This window comes from Salvelinus namaycush, chromosome 30, assembly GCF_016432855.1.
Source record: "Salvelinus namaycush isolate Seneca chromosome 30, SaNama_1.0, whole genome shotgun sequence".
NCBI classification, from domain to species: Eukaryota; Metazoa; Chordata; class Actinopteri; order Salmoniformes; family Salmonidae; genus Salvelinus; species Salvelinus namaycush.
In genome coordinates this window covers 13458811-13480172 of record NC_052336.1, presented here as the reverse complement: position 1 = coordinate 13480172, position 21362 = coordinate 13458811, and the positions used below count along the sequence as shown (strand labels likewise).

At 45.1% G+C, this 21362-nt stretch overlaps 1 protein-coding gene across 1 annotated transcript in view; it reads left to right on the top strand.

Moving 5' to 3' along the window:
• Nucleotides 1-21362, top strand: part of LOC120024805 (chromodomain Y-like protein 2) — a 66957-nt gene that overhangs the window by 40718 nt on the left and 4877 nt on the right. The window contains exons 4-6 of the mRNA XM_038969133.1: nt 16793-16965; nt 17400-17610; nt 17763-17906. Coding sequence (XP_038825061.1) covers nt 16793-16965; nt 17400-17610; nt 17763-17906 — 528 coding nt within the window. The remainder of the gene's footprint in view (nt 1-16792; nt 16966-17399; nt 17611-17762; nt 17907-21362) is intronic.

The window sequence follows — 21362 nt, the reverse complement described above, 5'->3', positions numbered from 1 at the left end:
ACACACAACAACAACAACGCACTAACACCAGAGGTAGGGGATACGATACACACACACACAACAACAACAACGCACTAACACCAGAGGTAGGGGATACGATACACACACACACACAACAACAACGCACTAACACCAGAGGTAGGGGATACGATACACACACACAACAACAACAACAACGCACTAACACCAGAGGTAGGGGATACGATACACACACACAACAACAACAACGCACTAACACCAGAGGTAGGGGATACGATACACACACACAACAACAACAACAACGCACTAACACCAGAGGTAGGGGATACGATACACACACACAACAACAACAACAACGCACTAACACCAGAGGTAGGGGATACGATACACACACACACACAACAACAACAACGCACTAACACCAGAGGTAGGGGATACGATACACACACACACAACAACAACAACGCACTAACACCAGAGGTAGGGGATACGATACACACACACACAACAACAACAACGCACTAACACCAGAGGTAGGGGATACGATACACACACACAACAACAACAACAACGCACTAACACCAGAGGTAGGGGATACGATACACACACACAACAACAACAACGCACTAACACCAGAGGTAGGGGATACGATACACACACACAACAACAACAACGCACTAACACCAGAGGTAGGGGATACGATACACACACACAACAACAACAACAACGCACTAACACCAGAGGTAGGGGATACGATACACACACACACACAACAACAACAACGCACTAACACCAGAGGTAGGGGATACGATACACACACACACAACAACAACAACGCACTAACACCAGAGGTAGGGGATACGATACACACACACAACAACAACAACAACGCACTAACACCAGAGGTAGGGGATACGATACACACACACACACAACAACAACAACGCACTAACACCAGAGGTAGGGGATACGATACACACACACACAACAACAACAACGCACTAACACCAGAGGTAGGGGATACGATACACACACACAACAACAACAACGCACTAACACCAGAGGTAGGGGATACGATACACACACACAACAACAACAACAACGCACTAACACCAGAGGTAGGGGATACGATACACACACACAACAACAACAACAACGCACTAACACCAGAGGTAGGGGATACGATACACACACACAACAACAACAACAACGCACTAACACCAGAGGTAGGGGATACGATACACACACAACAACAACAACAACAACGCACTAACACCAGAGGTAGGGGATACGATACACACACACAACAACAACAACAACGCACTAACACCAGAGGTAGGGGATACGATACACACACACACAACAACAACAACGCACTAACACCAGAGGTAGGGGATACGATACACACACACACACAACAACAACAACGCACTAACACCAGAGGTAGGGGATACGATACACACACACACACAACAACAACAACGCACTAACACCAGAGGTAGGGGATACGATACACACACACACAACAACAACAACGCACTAACACCAGAGGTAGGGGATACGATACACACACACAACAACAACAACAACGCACTAACACCAGAGGTAGGGGATACGATACACACACACACACAACAACAACGCACTAACACCAGAGGTAGGGGATACGATACACACACACACACAACAACAACGCACTAACACCAGAGGTAGGGGATACGATACACACACACACAACAACAACAACGCACTAACACCAGAGGTAGGGGATACGATACACACACACACACAACAACAACAACGCACTAACACCAGAGGTAGGGGATACGATACACACACACACACAACAACAACGCACTAACACCAGAGGTAGGGGATACGATACACACACACACACAACAACAACGCACTAACACCAGAGGTAGGGGATACGATACACACACACAACAACAACAACAACGCACTAACACCAGAGGTAGGGGATACGATACACACACACACACAACAACAACAACGCACTAACACCAGAGGTAGGGGATACGATACACACACACAACAACAACAACAACGCACTAACACCAGAGGTAGGGGATACGATACACACACACACACAACAACAACAACGCACTAACACCAGAGGTAGGGGATACGATACACACACACACAACAACAACAACGCACTAACACCAGAGGTAGGGGATACGATACACACACACAACAACAACAACAACAACGCACTAACACCAGAGGTAGGGGATACGATACACACACACACACACACAACAACAACAACGCACTAACACCAGAGGTAGGGGATACGATACACACACACAACAACAACAACGCACTAACACCAGAGGTAGGGGATACGATACACACACACACAACACAACAACAACAACGCACTAACACCAGAGGTAGGGGATACGATACACACACACAACAACAACGCACTAACACCAGAGGTAGGGGATACGATACACACACACAACAACAACAACAACGCACTAACACCAGAGGTAGGGGATACGATACACACACACACAACACAACAACAACAACGCACTAACACCAGAGGTAGGGGATACGATACACACACACAACAACAACGCACTAACACCAGAGGTAGGGGATACGATACACACACACAACAACAACAACAACGCACTAACACCAGAGGTAGGGGATACGATACACACACACACACAACAACAACAACGCACTAACACCAGAGGTAGGGGATACGATACACACACACAACAACAACAACGCACTAACACCAGAGGTAGGGGATACGATACACACACACACAACAACAACAACGCACTAACACCAGAGGTAGGGGATACGATACACACACACAACAACAACAACAACGCACTAACACCAGAGGTAGGGGATACGATACACACACACACACAACAACGCACTAACACCAGAGGTAGGGGATACGATACACACACACACACACAACAACGCACTAACACCAGAGGTAGGGGATACGATACACACAACAACAACAACAACGCACTAACACCAGAGGTAGGGGATACGATACACACACACACAACAACAACAACGCACTAACACCAGAGGTAGGGGATACGATACACACAACAACAACAACAACGCACTAACACCAGAGGTAGGGGATACGATACACACACACACACAACAACAACAACGCACTAACACCAGAGGTAGGGGATACGATACACACAACAACAACAACAACGCACTAACACCAGAGGTAGGGGATACGATACACACACACACACAACAACAACGCACTAACACCAGAGGTAGGGGATACGATACACACACACAACAACAACAACAACGCACTAACACCAGAGGTAGGGGATACGATACACACACACACACACAACAACAACAACGCACTAACACCAGAGGTAGGGGATACGATACACACACACACAACAACAACAACAACGCACTAACACCAGAGGTAGGGGATACGATACACACACACAACAACAACAACAACAACGCACTAACACCAGAGGTAGGGGATACGATACACACACACAACAACAACAACAACGCACTAACACCAGAGGTAGGGGATACGATACACACACACAACAACAACAACAACGCACTAACACCAGAGGTAGGGGATACGATACACACACAACAACAACAACGCACTAACACCAGAGGTAGGGGATACGATACACACACACAACAACAACAACGCACTAACACCAGAGGTAGGGGATACGATACACACACACAACAACAACAACAACGCACTAACACCAGAGGTAGGGGATACGATACACACACACAACAACAACAACAACAACAACAACGCACTAACACCAGAGGTAGGGGATACGATACACACACACAACAACAACAACAACGCACTAACACCAGAGGTAGGGGATACGATACACACACAACAACAACAACAACGCACTAACACCAGAGGTAGGGGATACGATACACACACACACAACAACAACAACAACGCACTAACACCAGAGGTAGGGGATACGATACACACACACACAACAACAACAACGCACTAACACCAGAGGTAGGGGATACGATACACACACACACACAACAACAACAACGCACTAACACCAGAGGTAGGGGATACGATACACACAACAACAACAACAACGCACTAACACCAGAGGTAGGGGATACGATACACACACACAACAACAACAACAACGCACTAACACCAGAGGTAGGGGATACGATACACACACACAACAACAACAACAACGCACTAACACCAGAGGTAGGGGATACGATACACACACACACAACAACAACAACAACGCACTAACACCAGAGGTAGGGGATACGATACACACACACAACAACAACAACAACGCACTAACACCAGAGGTAGGGGATACGATACACACACACACACAACAACAACGCACTAACACCAGAGGTAGGGGATACGATACACACACACACAACAACAACAACGCACTAACACCAGAGGTAGGGGATACGATACACACACACAACAACAACAACGCACTAACACCAGAGGTAGGGAATACGATACACACACACACACAACAACGCACTAACACCAGAGGTAGGGGATACGATACACACACACACAACAACAACAACAACGCACTAACACCAGAGGTAGGGGATACGATACACACACACAACAACAACAACGCACTAACACCAGAGGTAGGGGATACGATACACACACACAACAACAACAACAACAACGCACTAACACCAGAGGTAGGGGATACGATACACACACACAACAACAACAACAACAACGCACTAACACCAGAGGTAGGGGATACGATACACACACACAACAACAACAACGCACTAACACCAGAGGTAGGGGATACGATACACACACAACAACAACAACGCACTAACACCAGAGGTAGGGGATACGATACACACACACAACAACAACAACAACAACGCACTAACACCAGAGGTAGGGGATACGATACACACACACACAACAACAACGCACTAACACCAGAGGTAGGGGATACGATACACACACACACACAACAACAACGCACTAACACCAGAGGTAGGGGATACGATACACACACACACACAACAACAACGCACTAACACCAGAGGTAGGGGATACGATACACACACACACACACACAACAACAACGCACTAACACCAGAGGTAGGGGATACGATACACACACACACACAACAACAACGCACTAACACCAGAGGTAGGGGATACGATACACACACACAACAACAACAACAACAACGCACTAACACCAGAGGTAGGGGATACGATACACACACACACACACACACAACAACAACGCACTAACACCAGAGGTAGGGGATACGATACACACACACACACAACAACAACAACAACGCACTAACACCAGAGGTAGGGGATACGATACACACACACACAACAACAACGCACTAACACCAGAGGTAGGGGATACGATACACACACACACACACAACAACAACGCACTAACACCAGAGGTAGGGGATACGATACACACACACACAACAACAACAACGCACTAACACCAGAGGTAGGGGATACGATACACACACACAACAACAACAACAACGCACTAACACCAGAGGTAGGGGATACGATACACACACACACACAACAACAACGCACTAACACCAGAGGTAGGGGATACGATACACACACACACAACAACAACAACGCACTAACACCAGAGGTAGGGGATACGATACACACACACAACAACAACAACAACGCACTAACACCAGAGGTAGGGGATACGATACACACAACAACAACAACAACAACAACGCACTAACACCAGAGGTAGGGGATACGATACACACACACAACAACAACAACAACGCACTAACACCAGAGGTAGGGGATACGATACACACACACACAACAACAACAACGCACTAACACCAGAGGTAGGGGATACGATACACACACACACAACAACAACAACGCACTAACACCAGAGGTAGGGGATACGATACACACACACACACACAACAACAACAACGCACTAACACCAGAGGTAGGGGATACGATACACACAACAACAACAACAACGCACTAACACCAGAGGTAGGGGATACGATACACACACACAACAACAACAACAACGCACTAACACCAGAGGTAGGGGATACGATACACACAACAACAACAACAACGCACTAACACCAGAGGTAGGGGATACGATACACACACACAACAACAACAACGCACTAACACCAGAGGTAGGGGATACGATACACACACACAACAACAACAACAACGCACTAACACCAGAGGTAGGGGATACGATACACACACACACAACAACAACAACAACGCACTAACACCAGAGGTAGGGGATACGATACACACACACACAACAACAACAACAACGCACTAACACCAGAGGTAGGGGATACGATACACACACACACAACAACAACAACAACGCACTAACACCAGAGGTAGGGGATACGATACACACACACACACAACAACAACAACGCACTAACACCAGAGGTAGGGGATACGATACACACACACAACAACAACAACAACGCACTAACACCAGAGGTAGGGGATACGATACACACACACAACAACAACAACAACAACGCACTAACACCAGAGGTAGGGGATACGATACACACACACACAACAACAACAACGCACTAACACCAGAGGTAGGGGATACGATACACACACACACAACAACAACAACAACGCACTAACACCAGAGGTAGGGGATACGATACACACACACAACAACAACAACAACAACGCACTAACACCAGAGGTAGGGGATACGATACACACACAACAACAACAACGCACTAACACCAGAGGTAGGGGATACGATACACACACACAACAACAACAACAACAACGCACTAACACCAGAGGTAGGGGATACGATACACACACACAACAACAACAACAACAACGCACTAACACCAGAGGTAGGGGATACGATACACACACAACAACAACAACGCACTAACACCAGAGGTAGGGGATACGATACACACACACAACAACAACAACAACAACGCACTAACACCAGAGGTAGGGGATACGATACACACACACAACAACAACAACAACAACGCACTAACACCAGAGGTAGGGGATACGATACACACACAACAACAACAACGCACTAACACCAGAGGTAGGGGATACGATACACACACAACAACAACAACGCACTAACACCAGAGGTAGGGGATACGATACACACACACAACAACAACAACAACAACGCACTAACACCAGAGGTAGGGGATACGATACACACACAACAACAACAACGCACTAACACCAGAGGTAGGGGATACGATACACACACACACACAACAACAACGCACTAACACCAGAGGTAGGGGATACGATACACACAACAACAACAACAACGCACTAACACCAGAGGTAGGGGATACGATACACACACACACACAACAACAACGCACTAACACCAGAGGTAGGGGATACGATACACACACACACACAACAACAACAACAACGCACTAACACCAGAGGTAGGGAATACGATACACACACACACAACAACAACAACGCACTAACACCAGAGGTAGGGGATACGATACACACACACACAACACAACAACAACGCACTAACACCAGAGGTAGGGGATACGATACACACACACACACACACAACAACAACAACAACGCACTAACACCAGAGGTAGGGGATACGATACACACACACACACAACAACAACAACAACGCACTAACACCAGAGGTAGGGGATACGATACACACACACACAACAACAACAACAACGCACTAACACCAGAGGTAGGGGATACGATACACACACACACACAACAACAACAACAACGCACTAACACCAGAGGTAGGGGATACGATACACACACACACAACAACAACAACGCACTAACACCAGAGGTAGGGGATACGATACACACACACACAACAACAACGTACTAACACCAGAGGTAGGGGATACGATACACACACACACACAACAACAACAACGCACTAACACCAGAGGTAGGGGATACGATACACACACACACAACAACAACAACGCACTAACACCAGAGGTAGGGGATACGATACACACACACAACAACAACGCACTAACACCAGAGGTAGGGGATACGATACACACAACAACAACAACAACGCACTAACACCAGAGGTAGGGGATACGATACACACACACACACAACAACAACGCACTAACACCAGAGGTAGATTCTTTGATAGGACTCATAAGCTATGCATTGCCTTTTTGAATAATTCAGTACCTAGTGTTTTCTTCCCATGTATGTACTGTTGTACTGGAGCACTACATAATGTATATGTCACTATGCATTGCCTCACATTGTAAATGAGTAACAATGTGACTCGACTGAATTACGGCCCATCGCAGACTATTGTGTTATGTGATTTCTAAAGATATCTCAGTAGGAAGATTCTGACAGAGAAATGAATACCTCTCCGATAGTGTTACATTTTGCTGCCAAAAGCCTTTTATTGCCTTAACATAAAACTCAGCATAGAGTTTTTTTCTATTTGTATTACACACTGAGAATGGGAATGGATTGTGTTTGTGTAAAATATGACTATTGTCAAAGTATGCCTTCACAGTGGTTCTCCGTAATACTTTCTTCACTTCAAACAACTGTACTGAGTGATTCAAACGCCTGTCCATTACGTAGCGTTAGCGGCGGTGAAAAAATGTTGAGAGTCGATACGGGAGAAAACCCACTGCCTCTCAAATGACACTGGTGCCCAGTTAACAGCGGGTCCTTAACTGATCATTACCACTGCTGAAAAGCTGGTATTAATTGACCAATTAGGTCCTCTACTGCTCTGACTGTCCACGGTACTGGAGGCTTTGTCCTGGCTAACTCACAACATGGTTGCAACAGCTAGGACCAATGTTTGTTCTATTTACATTTTCACACCCTCAAAAGAGCTTATGTCATTGGCGACTGTTACTGTAGAAAACTGCCATGAGCTACCGGAGAAGCTCTTGTGATATGCAAGATTCCCTTGCACAAAATCCTTCTGCTTAAGTGTGGAATAAGGCTTACTCATCCACTCTCAAGTGCTGTATTTTCATACTGCTCTTCTATGATATAATTTCATAGATTTCCGAGCTGAGTGGTCCTCCTTTAGACATCTCCCAAGAGAAGATTTTCTATCTGTCTTTGTGTGTGTGTTTGACTGACAGCTGTTTGCTTATTTCCCCAGGCATCCAGCTATTAATGGCAAGCAGTTGTATGCTGTCATGTATGAGTCTATGACACGTCCCTGTGCATCCCAGTAGGCCATGACATAATTATATGTTTGTATTGTAAATCAAATCAAATTTTATTGGTCACATGCAGATGTTATTGCAAGCAAATGTTACTTAGCGACAGCGGTCTCACTCTTACCACCTCTCGTCTTCTCCATGTTAATGTGCTCGCTCCCTAAATCACTCTCTTACCACCTCTCGTCTTCTCCATGTTAATGTGCTCGCTCCCTAAATCACTCTCTTACCACCTCTCGTCTTCTCCATGTTAATGTGCTCGCTCCCTAAATCACTCTCTTACCACCTCTCGTCTTCTCCATGTTAATGTGCTCGCTCCCTAAATCACTCTCTTACCCTCTTTCCACCTTTGGACACTTTCTTTCCTTTTACCAAGCCTGTAGATGACCATTACTCTGTCTATGGAAATGCATATTTAACTGGCTCTGGAGTGTTTCATGGAACATTTGCCCTCTGCTGTATGTTCCTCCAGTTGTGCCAGATAAATTAGGGATCATTGGGGGTGAAAACCTTCAGTCTGGGGAATGCTTTGTCTTTTTTTTCTTCATATGTCTATTTCTGATTAGCTACCCAGGAAAGGGCAATAAATAGCCCATATTAATATATTTATCCTGAGAAATAAGGTTTATGAAATCAATAACTTGCTAAAGGCAGTTAACATTCATATAGTGCCTTCAGAAAGTCATCACGCCCTTTGACTTTTTTCACATTTTGTTGTTACAGCCTGAATTTAAAATGGATTATACTGAGATTTTTTTGGTCACTGGCCTACACACTATACCCCGTAATGTACATTTTGTACATTAGTCTGGCTGCACATCTGATTTGGCAAACTTACTGTAAATTGAGAAATTATGTGATTAAACTGAACAAAAATAAGAATAAATTGTATTATGAAACCAAGCTGAATGACAAAGTATGATGGAAAAAGGTTTTGAATATTTTAATTGAAATTATGGGCAGAAAGACTGAGTTGAATTAATCTTTCATTGAATCAGATGCCTCGTTTTTCACAAAACCGTTTGATGTTGCCAATTACTTTAAGGTGGAGTGGCCAGACTGAAGCCACTCCTCAGTAAAAGGCACGACAGCCTGCTTGGAGTTTTCCAAGAGGCACCTAAAGGACTCTGACCATGAGAAACAAGATTCTCTGGTCTGATGTTACCAATATTTAACTCTTTGGCCTGAATGCCAAGCGTCACGTCTGGAGGAAACCTGGCACCATCCATACGGTGAAGCATGGTGGTGGCAGCATCATGCTGTGGGGATGTTTTTCAGCGGCAGTGACTGGGAGACTAGTCAGGATCGATGGAAAGCTGAACGGAGCAAATTACAGAGAGATCCTTGATGAAAACCTGCTCCAGAGCGCTTAGGACCTCACACTGGGGAGAAGGTTCACCTTCCAACAGGACAACGATCCTGAGTACACAGCCAAGACAACACAGGAGTGGCTTCGGGACAAGTCCATGAATGTCCTTGAGTGGCCCAGCCAAAGCCCAGACTTGAACCCGATCGAACATCTCTGGAGAGACCTGAAAATAGCTGTGCAGCGACGCTACACATCCTACCTGACAGAGCTTGAGGTGCTGCAGAGTAGAATGGGAGAAACTCCCCAAATATAGGTGTGCCAAGGTTGTAGCATCATACCCAAGAAGACTCAAGGCTATAAACGCTGCCAAAGTAGCTTCAACAATGTACTGAGTAAAGGGTCTGAATGCTTATGTAATTGTTTTATTTCAGTTTATTTGTAATAATTTAAAAAAATGTCTAAAAACATTTTTATTTTTTGTCATTATGGGGTATTGTGTGTATATTCATGAGGAAAAAATGTATTTATCAATTTTAGAATAAGGCTGTAACCTAACAAAATGTGTAAAAAGTCAAGGGGTCTGAATACTTTCCTAATGCACTGTATATCATGCATGTATTGATGTCATAGAGCACTAGTCAATCAGTCATTCTGTATTGCGTTTATTTTAGTCTCGGTCTATGCAGTATTTATGTGGAACCCCCACTGGGTGAGACCATTATTCCATGAACCCCGAGGTCATCTGGAGCCTCCATAACCCTGCCATCACCCCACTCACTGACCTTAACCCATGTAATCTGATTACTAGGGCAGGGAACAATACCAGTATCTCAATATTTTTTCCCATGGCAAAAATGAAAACATGAAGCAGATCAAAGTCTTTGGTCCTTTAAAAACCTGCTGTATGTTAAATAGTGTGCTATAGTTAGGAAAATAAATACATGTGGCTCTGGATGACAACACAATAATGTTTGTTTCCAATATTAGGGCTGTTTTCCTAAAGAAGTTAAATCCGCTTCGTGTTTTGTTTCCTTTCCTCGACACTAACGAGTATCACGATACTGGTATAGTCCGGCCCTACTGATTACCCCCTGACCCAAATTAACCAGTCTCCCAGTCAACTCAATTCAACATCTCCTACACACTGCATAATCCCTCCTGAACTTCAGGCGGATGTGGTGTTTGTGTGTGCGTGCTTGCTCCTGTGTGTGTGTGCCGATGTCAGATGAATTTATCCAGCTCAATTAAACCTGGGGACAGACAGACAGGGCAGGAGAATGATACTGACACAACTGGAAGGGGGTGAGGCTGGCATGGTAGGCTGTCTGTAGCGGTGGTGAAGACACTGCAGCCATACAGTGTCATTCAGAAGCCAGTCCTGTACACAGGCCCTGCCTGGAAGCCATTTCCAGGAAGCAGCGGGGGGCATCCACAACAAATTGGACTAGAACCATGTTACATGTCAGCTCCCTGAGAAGGAAAACATCAGGGACAGTCTGTGTGTGTATAGTGTGTGTATAGAATGAATAATGTAAAGGCTAACCATGCATATATATTGTAAAAGCAAAATGCATGTGTATGCAATACGTGTGTGTTAATTTGTCAGCGTGTGCTTGTGCGTCCTTTGCGTGTGGGTATGCATGTCCGTGTGTGTGCTGGTGCATGTGTGTTCGCAATGTGCTTGTGTTCATGTGTCAGTGTGTGTGTGTGCGCACGTCCGTGTGTGCACTTTGTGTTCGCGCCACACGCGCTGTGTGTGTGCGTGCTGCCCTAGGCTTGGCCTCTGGGCCGTGTGTCTTTCCACTCCATGCAGCGTCTGTGTGGATTGAGGTCAGCAGGCTAAGCATCCCTCCACAGAGAGCTATCCACCAGGGGAAACAGCGTTAGCATGCTAAAGGCAGGTAACACTCCTGCTAGTACAACTTAAATCCTATATCCCTCTGAGGGAGTTATGAAAGAAATAATACTAGAAATGGGAACTCACTATAGCTGCTACAAAGGAAACCCCTTTGACATCTAATAAAGCAGTCTTTTTTATGATTTCTGTTTGTGACAACTCCCTTTCAGCCCTTCCTCAACTCTTCATACAAGCTAACTACTTCTTTGGTATTTGAATTAGTATTTTATTAGGATTCCCATTAGCTGTTGCGAAAGCAGCAGCTACTCTTCCTGGGGTCCAAACAAAACATGTCATAATAAAGACGTTAATAGACAGAACATCTCAAGGACATAATTACATACATTTAAAACATCACACACAGCCTACATATCAGTACATACACACAATATCTAGGTCAAATAGGGGAGAGGCATTGTGCTGTGAAGTGTTGTCTTTTTATACCAGGTTTGCTGTTCACTTGAGCAATCTGAGATGGGAGGGAGTTCCATGCAATCATGGCTCTATATAATACTGTATGTTTTCTCGCATTTGTTCTGGATTTGGGGACTGTGAAAAGACCCCTAGTGGCATGTCTGGTGGGGTAAGTGGGTGTGTCAGAGCAGTGTGTAGGTTGATCATGCAAACAATTTGGAATTTTTAAACAGTGTTTCTTATAAAAAGAAGTGTTGCAGTCAGTCTCTCCTCTACTTTTAGCCAAGAGAGACTGGCATGCATAGTATTGATATTAGTCCTCTGATTACAGTGAAGAACAGGACATGCTGCTCTGTTCTGGGCAGCTGCAGTTTTTCTAGGTCATTCTTTGCAGCACCTGACCATATGGCTCTAATGAAGATAAGATAAAACTAGAGCCGGCAGGGCTAGCTTTGTGGAGTGGGGTGTCCAAAAAAGCAGAGCATTGCATTATCACTGACAGACCTCTCCCCATCTTTACAACCATTGAACCAAAATGTTTTGACCATGACAGTTTACAATCCAAGGTAAAACCAAGTAATTTAGTCTCGCTCAGCAGCCCCATTATTCTTTATCAGATTCAGCTGAGGTCTAGAGCTTAGGGAATGATTTATACCAAATACAATGCTCTTAGTTTTAGAGATGTTCAGGAATAGTTTGTTACTGGCCACACATTCTAAAGCTGACTGCAACTCTTTATTTAGGGATGCAGTGATTGTGTATAGGGTTGAATCATCAGATACATACAGTGCATTCAGAAAGTATTCAGACCGCTTGACTTATTCCATATTTTGTTACATTACAGCCTCATTCTAAAATGGATTAAATTGTTTTTTCCTCCATCAATCTACACACAATACCCCATAATGACAAAGCAAAAACAGGTTTTTAGACATTTCTGCAAATGTAACCTTTGGCAACGATTACAGCCTCGAGTCTTTTTGGGTATGACGCTACAAGATTGGCACACCTGTATTTGGGGAGATTCTCCCACTCTTCTCTGCAGATCCTCTCCAGCTCTGTCAGGTTGGATGCGTCGCTGCACAGCTATTTTCAGGTCTATCCAGAGATGTTCGATCGGGTTTAAGTCCGGGCTCTTGCTAGGCCACTCAAGGACATTCAGAGACTTGTCCCAAAGCCACTCGTGCGTGGTTTTGGCTGTGTGCTTAGGGGTGTTGTCCTGTTGGAAGTGGAACCTTTTCCCCAGTCTGAGGTCCTGAGCACTCTGGAGCAGGTTTTCATCAAGGATCTCGCTGTACTCCATTCAGCTTTCCCTCGATCCTGACTAGTCTCCCAGTCTCTGCCGCTGAAAAACATCCCCACAGCATGATGCTGCCACCACGATTCACCGTAGGGATGGTGCCAGGTTTCCTCCAGAAGTGACGCTTCGCATTCAGGCCAAAGAGTTCAATCTTAGTTTCATCAGATCAGAGAATCTTGTTTCTCATGGTCTGAGAGTCCTTTACGTGCCTTTTGGCAAACTCCAAGCAGGCTGTCATGTGCCTTTTACTGAGGAATGGCTTTCGTCTGGCCACTCTACCATAAAGGCCTGATTGGTGGAGGGCTGTAGAGATGGTTGTCCTACTGGAAGGTTCTCCAGTCAGTGGGCAGCTGGGAGGAGGTGCTCTTATTCTTCATGGACTTTACAGTGTCCCAGAACTTTTTGGAGTTCGTGCTACAGGATGCAAATTTCTGTTTGAAAAAGCTAGCCTTTGCTTTCCTAACTGCCTGTGTATATTGGTTCCTAACTTCCCTGAAAAGTTGCATATCACGGTGGCTATTCGATGCTAATGCAGTACGCCACAGGATGTTTTTGTGCTGGTCAAGGGCATTCAGGTCTGGAGTGAACCAAGGGCTATATCTGTTCCTGGTTCTACATTTTTTGAATGGGGCATGCTTATTTAAGATGGTGAGGAAAGCACTTTTAAAGAATAACCAGGCATCCTCTACTGACAGAATGAGGTCAATATCCTTCCAGGATACCTGGGCCAGGTCGATTAGAATGGCCTGCTCGCTGAAGTGTTTTAGGGAGCGTTTGACAGTGATGAGGGGTGGTCGTTTGACCGCAGACCCATTACGGACGCAGGCAATGAGGCAGTGATTTCTGAGATACTGGTTGAAGACAGCAGAGGTGTATTTAGAGGGCAGGTTGGTCAGGATGATATCTATGAGGGTGCTCGTGTTTACGGATTTGGGGTTGTACCTGGTAGGTTAATTGATAATTTGTGTGAGATTGAGGGCATCTATCTTAGATTGTAGGACTGCCGGGGTGTTAAGCATGTCCCAGTTTAGGTCACCTAACAGTACGAGCTCTGAAGTTAGATGGGGGGGGGGGCAATCAGTTCACATATGGTGTCCAGGGCACAGCTGGGGGCTGAAGGTGGTCTATAGCAAGCGCCAATGGTGAGAGACTTGTTTCTGGAAAAGTGGATTTTTAGAAGTAGAAGCTCATTGTTTGGGCACAGACCTGGATAGTATGACAGAACTCTGCAGGCTATCTCTGCAATAGATTGCAACTCCGCCCCCTTTGGCAGTTCTATCTTGTCGGAAAATGTTATAGTTAGGGATGGAAATGTCAGGATTTTTTGTGTCCTTCCTAAGCCAGGAATCAGACATGGCTAGGACATCCGGGTTGGCAGAGTGTGCTAAAGCAGTGAATAAAACAAACTTAGGGAGGAGGCTTCTAATGTTAACATGCATGAAACCAATGCACAAAATGCTTATTTCTCTCAAATGTTGTGCACACATTTGTTTACATTCATTTTAATGAGCATTTCTCCTTTGCCAAGATAATCAATCCACCTGACAGGTGTTGCATATCAAGAAGCTGATTAAACAGCATGACCATTACACAGGTGCACCTTGTGCTGGGGACAATGTAATGAGAATGTAAGAGAAAGAGAATTTAATGTTCATTTATCTACCATAAGCCACCTCCAACGTCATTTTAGAGAAACTGGCCTCAACTGCAGACCAAATGCGACTTGTGGGCGAGCGGTTTTCTGATGTGACATTGTGAACAGAGTGTCCCATTGTGGGATTATGGTATGGGCAGGCATAAACTACGGACAACAAACACCATTACATTTTATCAATGGCAATTTGAATGCACTGAGTTAACGTGACGAGAACCTGAGACCCATTGTCGTGCCATTCATCCGCCACCATCACCTCATGTTTCAGCATGATAATGCATGGCCCCGTGTCGCAAGGATCTGTACACAATTCCTGGGATGCTTTGGATTGACGTGTACGACAACATGTTTCAGTTCCCGCCAATATCCAGCAACATCACAAAGCAATTGAAGAGGAGTGGGACAACTTTCCACAGGCCACAATCAACAGCCTGATCAACTCTGTTACATGATGCAAATGGTGGTCACACCAGATACTGACTGGTTTTCTAATCAACACCCCTAATTTTTTTTTAAGTTGTCTGTGACCCAGTCATGTAAAATCCATAGATTAGGGCCTAATGAATTTATTTCAAATAACTGATTTCCTTATATGAACTGTAACTCAGTAAAATCTTTGAAATTATTGCATGTTGCGTTTATATTTTTGTTCATTATATATTGATCTGATTGCTCAGTTAGATATAACCTGTTTTACCTGTCTCTAGCTATAGATAAAGGTATCATACAGCTATGCTTGCGTTGCCTGTTGTGTGTACACACTCTTATCTTGTCTGTAGATCATGGGGGTAATGTACAGCCGGGCTCTGATCTGATAGAAGATTGAACTCTCTCTTCCTCCCCCTCTATCTCTCTCTCTCTCTCCCAAACCTAACTCCCTCTCTCACTTTCTCTCCTCCCTCTCTCTCTGTGTAGATAATGAAGGAGGTGTGTCGGGCTCTGGGGAACGCAGCAGCTGATGACAGTAAGCTGTTGCTGCTCAGTGCTGTGGGGAGTGTCTTCTGCAGTGGCCTGGACCCGTCCTACCTGATAGGACGCCTCTCCACAGACCGAAGGAAAGAGAGCAGTCGCATTGCTGACGCTGTACGGTAAGAGAGGAACATAAGCACACACAGAAATAACACACAATTGCCATTATCCACCTAAAGAAGGCTACAGCAGGAACAGAGAACACAGCACACATGCACACACACCTACACACTTACCCAGACATCTCTTACCGTTAGAGTGCATTGACTTGATGTCTTACCAAGGTAAATTATCTTATCGCACTGGAAGACCTTTAAAAAGGCTTGATACAAGTGGGGTAAGAAATTATCTTATTTCAAGATATTTGATCTTAATAAGATGTCTTACCAAGACAAATTATCTTAGTGCACTGGCAGATCATTTTTCATACTTTAAACTAAGAAAAGCTGCTTGCCCTGATTTGCCTAAAGCAGGATAAGCACGAATAAGCACAAAGACACAGTCATATTGTACTGTATAGTTTATACTCACCGTTTTGTGTCTCCTCTCCCAGGGACTTTGTGCTGGCGTTTATCCACTTTAAGAAGCCCATCGTGGTGGCCATCAACGGGCCTGCCCTGGGCCTGGGGGCCGCTATCCTGCCCCTATGTGACGTGGTGTGGGCCAGCGAGCGGGCCTGGTTCCAAACGCCCTGTGCCGCCCTCCGCCTCACCCCCTCTGGCTGCTCCTCCTACACCTTCCCCCAGATCCTGGGAGTGGCTCTGGTGAGTCTGGTTGCCTGGTCCACTGTGCAGGTTTTTTTTAAGCCCTGCAGTGAAACACGATTCAACTAATTATTCAATGTTTTACATCCACATTACCTTGTTGTACACTTTTAAAAAATCTATCTCCCTGTCCCCACCTCTCACACTGACAGACCAATGAGATGCTGTTCTGCGGGAGGAAGCTCACAGCACAGGAAGCCTGCAGCCGGGGCCTGGTGTCCCAGGTCTTCTGGCCAACCACGTTCAACCAGGAAGTGATGCTGCGTGTGAAAGAGATGTCCACCTGCAGTGCTATGGTAGGCTTTTCTGACAGAGATAGTCATGTAGAGCTGAATTTCTATATCCCAGGACTTGCGCTAGGAGCCTGCCAGGAGCATTGGTCTGTAAATTGAATAAAACTCATAGATAATATTATCTAACCACAAACAGAAACCACAAATAAGTGAAAAGTGCAATATACAGTTGAAGTCGGAAGTATACATACACTTAGGTTGGAGTCATTAAAACTCGTTTTTCAACCACTCCACAAATTTCTTGTTAACAAACTATAGTTTTGGCAAGTCAGTTAGAACATCTACTTTGTGCATGACACAAGTAATTTTTCCAACAATTGTCTACAGACAGATTATTTCACTTATAATTCACTGTATCACAATTCCAGTGGGTCAGAAGTTTACATACACTAAGTTGACTGTGCCTTTAAACAGCTTGGAAAATTCCAGAAAATTATGTCATGGCTTTAGAAGCTTCTGATAGGCTAATTGACATAATTTGAGTCAATTGGAGGTGTACCTGTGGATGTATTTCAAAGCCTACCTTCAAACTCAGTGCCTCTTTTGCTTGACATCATTGGAAAATCAAAAGAAATCAGCCATGGTCTACAAAAAAATTGTAGACCTCCACAAGTCTGGTTCATCCTTGGGAGCAATTTCCAAACGCCTGAAAGTACCACTTTCATATGTACAAACAATAGTACGCAAGTACACACCATGGGACCACGCAGCCGTCATACCGCTCAGGAAGATGATGTGTTCTGTCTCCTAGAGATGAACATACTTTGGTGCAAAAAGTGCAAACCATTCCCAGACCAACAGCAAAGGACCTTGTGAAGATGCTGGAGGAAACAGGTACAAAAGTATCTATATCCACAGTAAAACGAGTCATGTATCGACATAACCTGAAAGGCCTCTCAGCAAGGAAGAAGCCACTGCTCCAAAACCACCATAAAAAAGCCAGACTACGGTTTGCAACTGCACATGGGGACAAAGATCCTACTTTTTGGAGAAATGTCCTCTGGTCTGATGAAACAAAAATAGAACTGTTTGGCCATAATCACCATCGTTATGTTTGGAGGAACAAGGTGGAGGCTTGCAAGCCGAAGAACACCATCCCAACCGTGAAACACGGGGGTGGCAGCATCATGTTGTGGGGGTGCTTTGCTGCAGGAGGGACTGGTGCACTTCACAAAATAGATGGCGTCATGAGGAAGAAAAATTATGTGGATGTATTGAAGCAACACCTCAAGACATCAGTCAGGAAGTTAAAGCTTGGTCGCAAATGGGTCTTCCAAGTGGACAATGACCAAGCATACTTCCAAAGTTGTGGCAAAATGGCTTAAGGACAACAAAGTCAAGGTATTGGAGTGGTCATCACAAAGCCCTGACCTCAATCCCATAGAAAATTTGTGGGCAGAACTGAAAAAGTGTGTGCGAGCAAGGAGGCCTACAAACCTGACTCAGTTACACCAGCTCTGTCAGGAGGAATGGGCCAAAATTCACCCAACTTATTGTGGGAAGCTTGTGGAAGGCTACCCAAAATGTTTCACCCAAGTTAAACAATTTAAAGGCAATGCTACCAAATACTAATTTAGTGTATGTAAACTTCTGACCCACTGGGTGTGTCAAATCAAATTTTATTTGTCACATACACATGGTTAGCAGATGTTAATGCGAGTGTAGCGAAATGCTTGTGCTTCTAGTTCCGACAATGCAGTAATAACCAACGAGTAATCTAACCTAACAATTCCACAACTACTACCTTATACACACAAGTGTAAAGAGGTAAAGAATATGTACATAAAGATATATGAATGAGTGATGGTACAGAACGGCATAGGCAAGATGCAGTAGATGGTATCGAGTACAGTATATACATATGAGATGAGTAATGTAGGGTATGTAAACATAAAAGTGCATAGTTTAAAGTGGCTAGTGATACATGTATTACATAACGATGGCAAGATGCAGTAGATGATATAGAGTACAGTATATACATATACATTATATTAAGTGGCATTGTTTAAAGTGGCTAGTGATACATTTTTGATCAATTTCCATCAATTTCCATTATTAAAGTGAGCTGGAGTTGAGTCAGTATGTTGGCAGCAGCCACTCGATGTTAGTGGTGGCTGTTTAACAGTCTGATGGCCTTGAGATAGAAGCTGTTTTTTAGTCTCTCGGTCCCTGCTTTGATGCACCTGTACTGACCTCCCCTTCTGGATGATAGCGGGGTGAACAGGCAGTGGCTCGGGTGGTTGTTGTCCTTGATGATCTTTATGGCCTTCCTGTGACATCGGGTGGTGTAGGTGTCCTGGAGGGCAGGTAGTTTGCCCCCGGTGATGCGTTGTGCAGACCTCACTACCCTCTGGAGAGCCTTACGGTTGTGGGCGGAGCAGTTGCCGTACCAGGCGGTGATACAGCCCGACAGGATGCTCTCGATTGTGCATCTGTAGAAGTTTGTGAGTGCTTTTGGTGACAAGCCGAATTTCTTCAGCCTCCTGAGGTTGAAGAGGCGCTGCTGCGCCTTCTTCACAACGCTGTCTGTGTGGGTGGACCAATTCAGTTTGTCCGTGATGTGTACACCGAGGAACTTAAAACTTTCCACCTTCTCCACTACTGTCCCGTCGATGTGGATAGGGGGGTGCTCCCTCTGCTGTTTCCTGAAGTCCACAATCATCAGCGGGGTGGAGCGGGGTGGAGATGTTGTTACCTACCCTCACCACCTGGGGGCGGCCCGTCAGGAAGTCCAGTACCCAGTTGCACAGGGCGGGGTCGAGACCCAGGGTCTCGAGCTTGATGACGAGTTTGGAGGGTACTATGGTGTTAAATGCTGAGCTGTAGTCGATGAACAGCATTCTCACATAGGTATTCCTCTTGTCCAGATGGGTTAGGGCAGTGTGCAGTGTGGTTGCGATTGCGTCGTCTGTGGAGCTATTGGGCGGTAAGCAAATTGGAGTGGGTCTAGGGTGGAGGTGATATGGTCCTTGACTAGTCTCTCTAAGCACTTCATGATGACGGAAGTGAGTGCTACGGGACGGTAGTCGTTTAGCTCAGTTACCTTAGCTTTCTTGGAAACAGGAACAAGGGTGGCCCTCTTGAAGCATGTGGGAACAGCAGACTGGGATAAGGATTGATTGAATATGTCCGTAAACACACCAGCCAGCTGGTCTGCGCATGCTCTGAGGATGCGGCTGGGGATGCCGTCTGGGCCTGCAGTCTTGCGAGGGTTAACACGTTTAAATGTTTTACTCACGTCGGCTGCAGTGAAGGAGAGTCCGCAGGTTTTGGTAGCGGGCCGTGTCAGTGGCACTGTATTGTCCTCAAAGCGAGCAAAGAAGTTATTTAGTCTGTCTGGGAGCAAGACATCCTGGTCCGCGACGGGGCTGGTTTTCTTTTTGTAATCCGTGATTGACTGTAGACCCTGCCACATACCTATTGTTTCTGAGCCGTTGAATTGCAACTCTACTTTGTCTC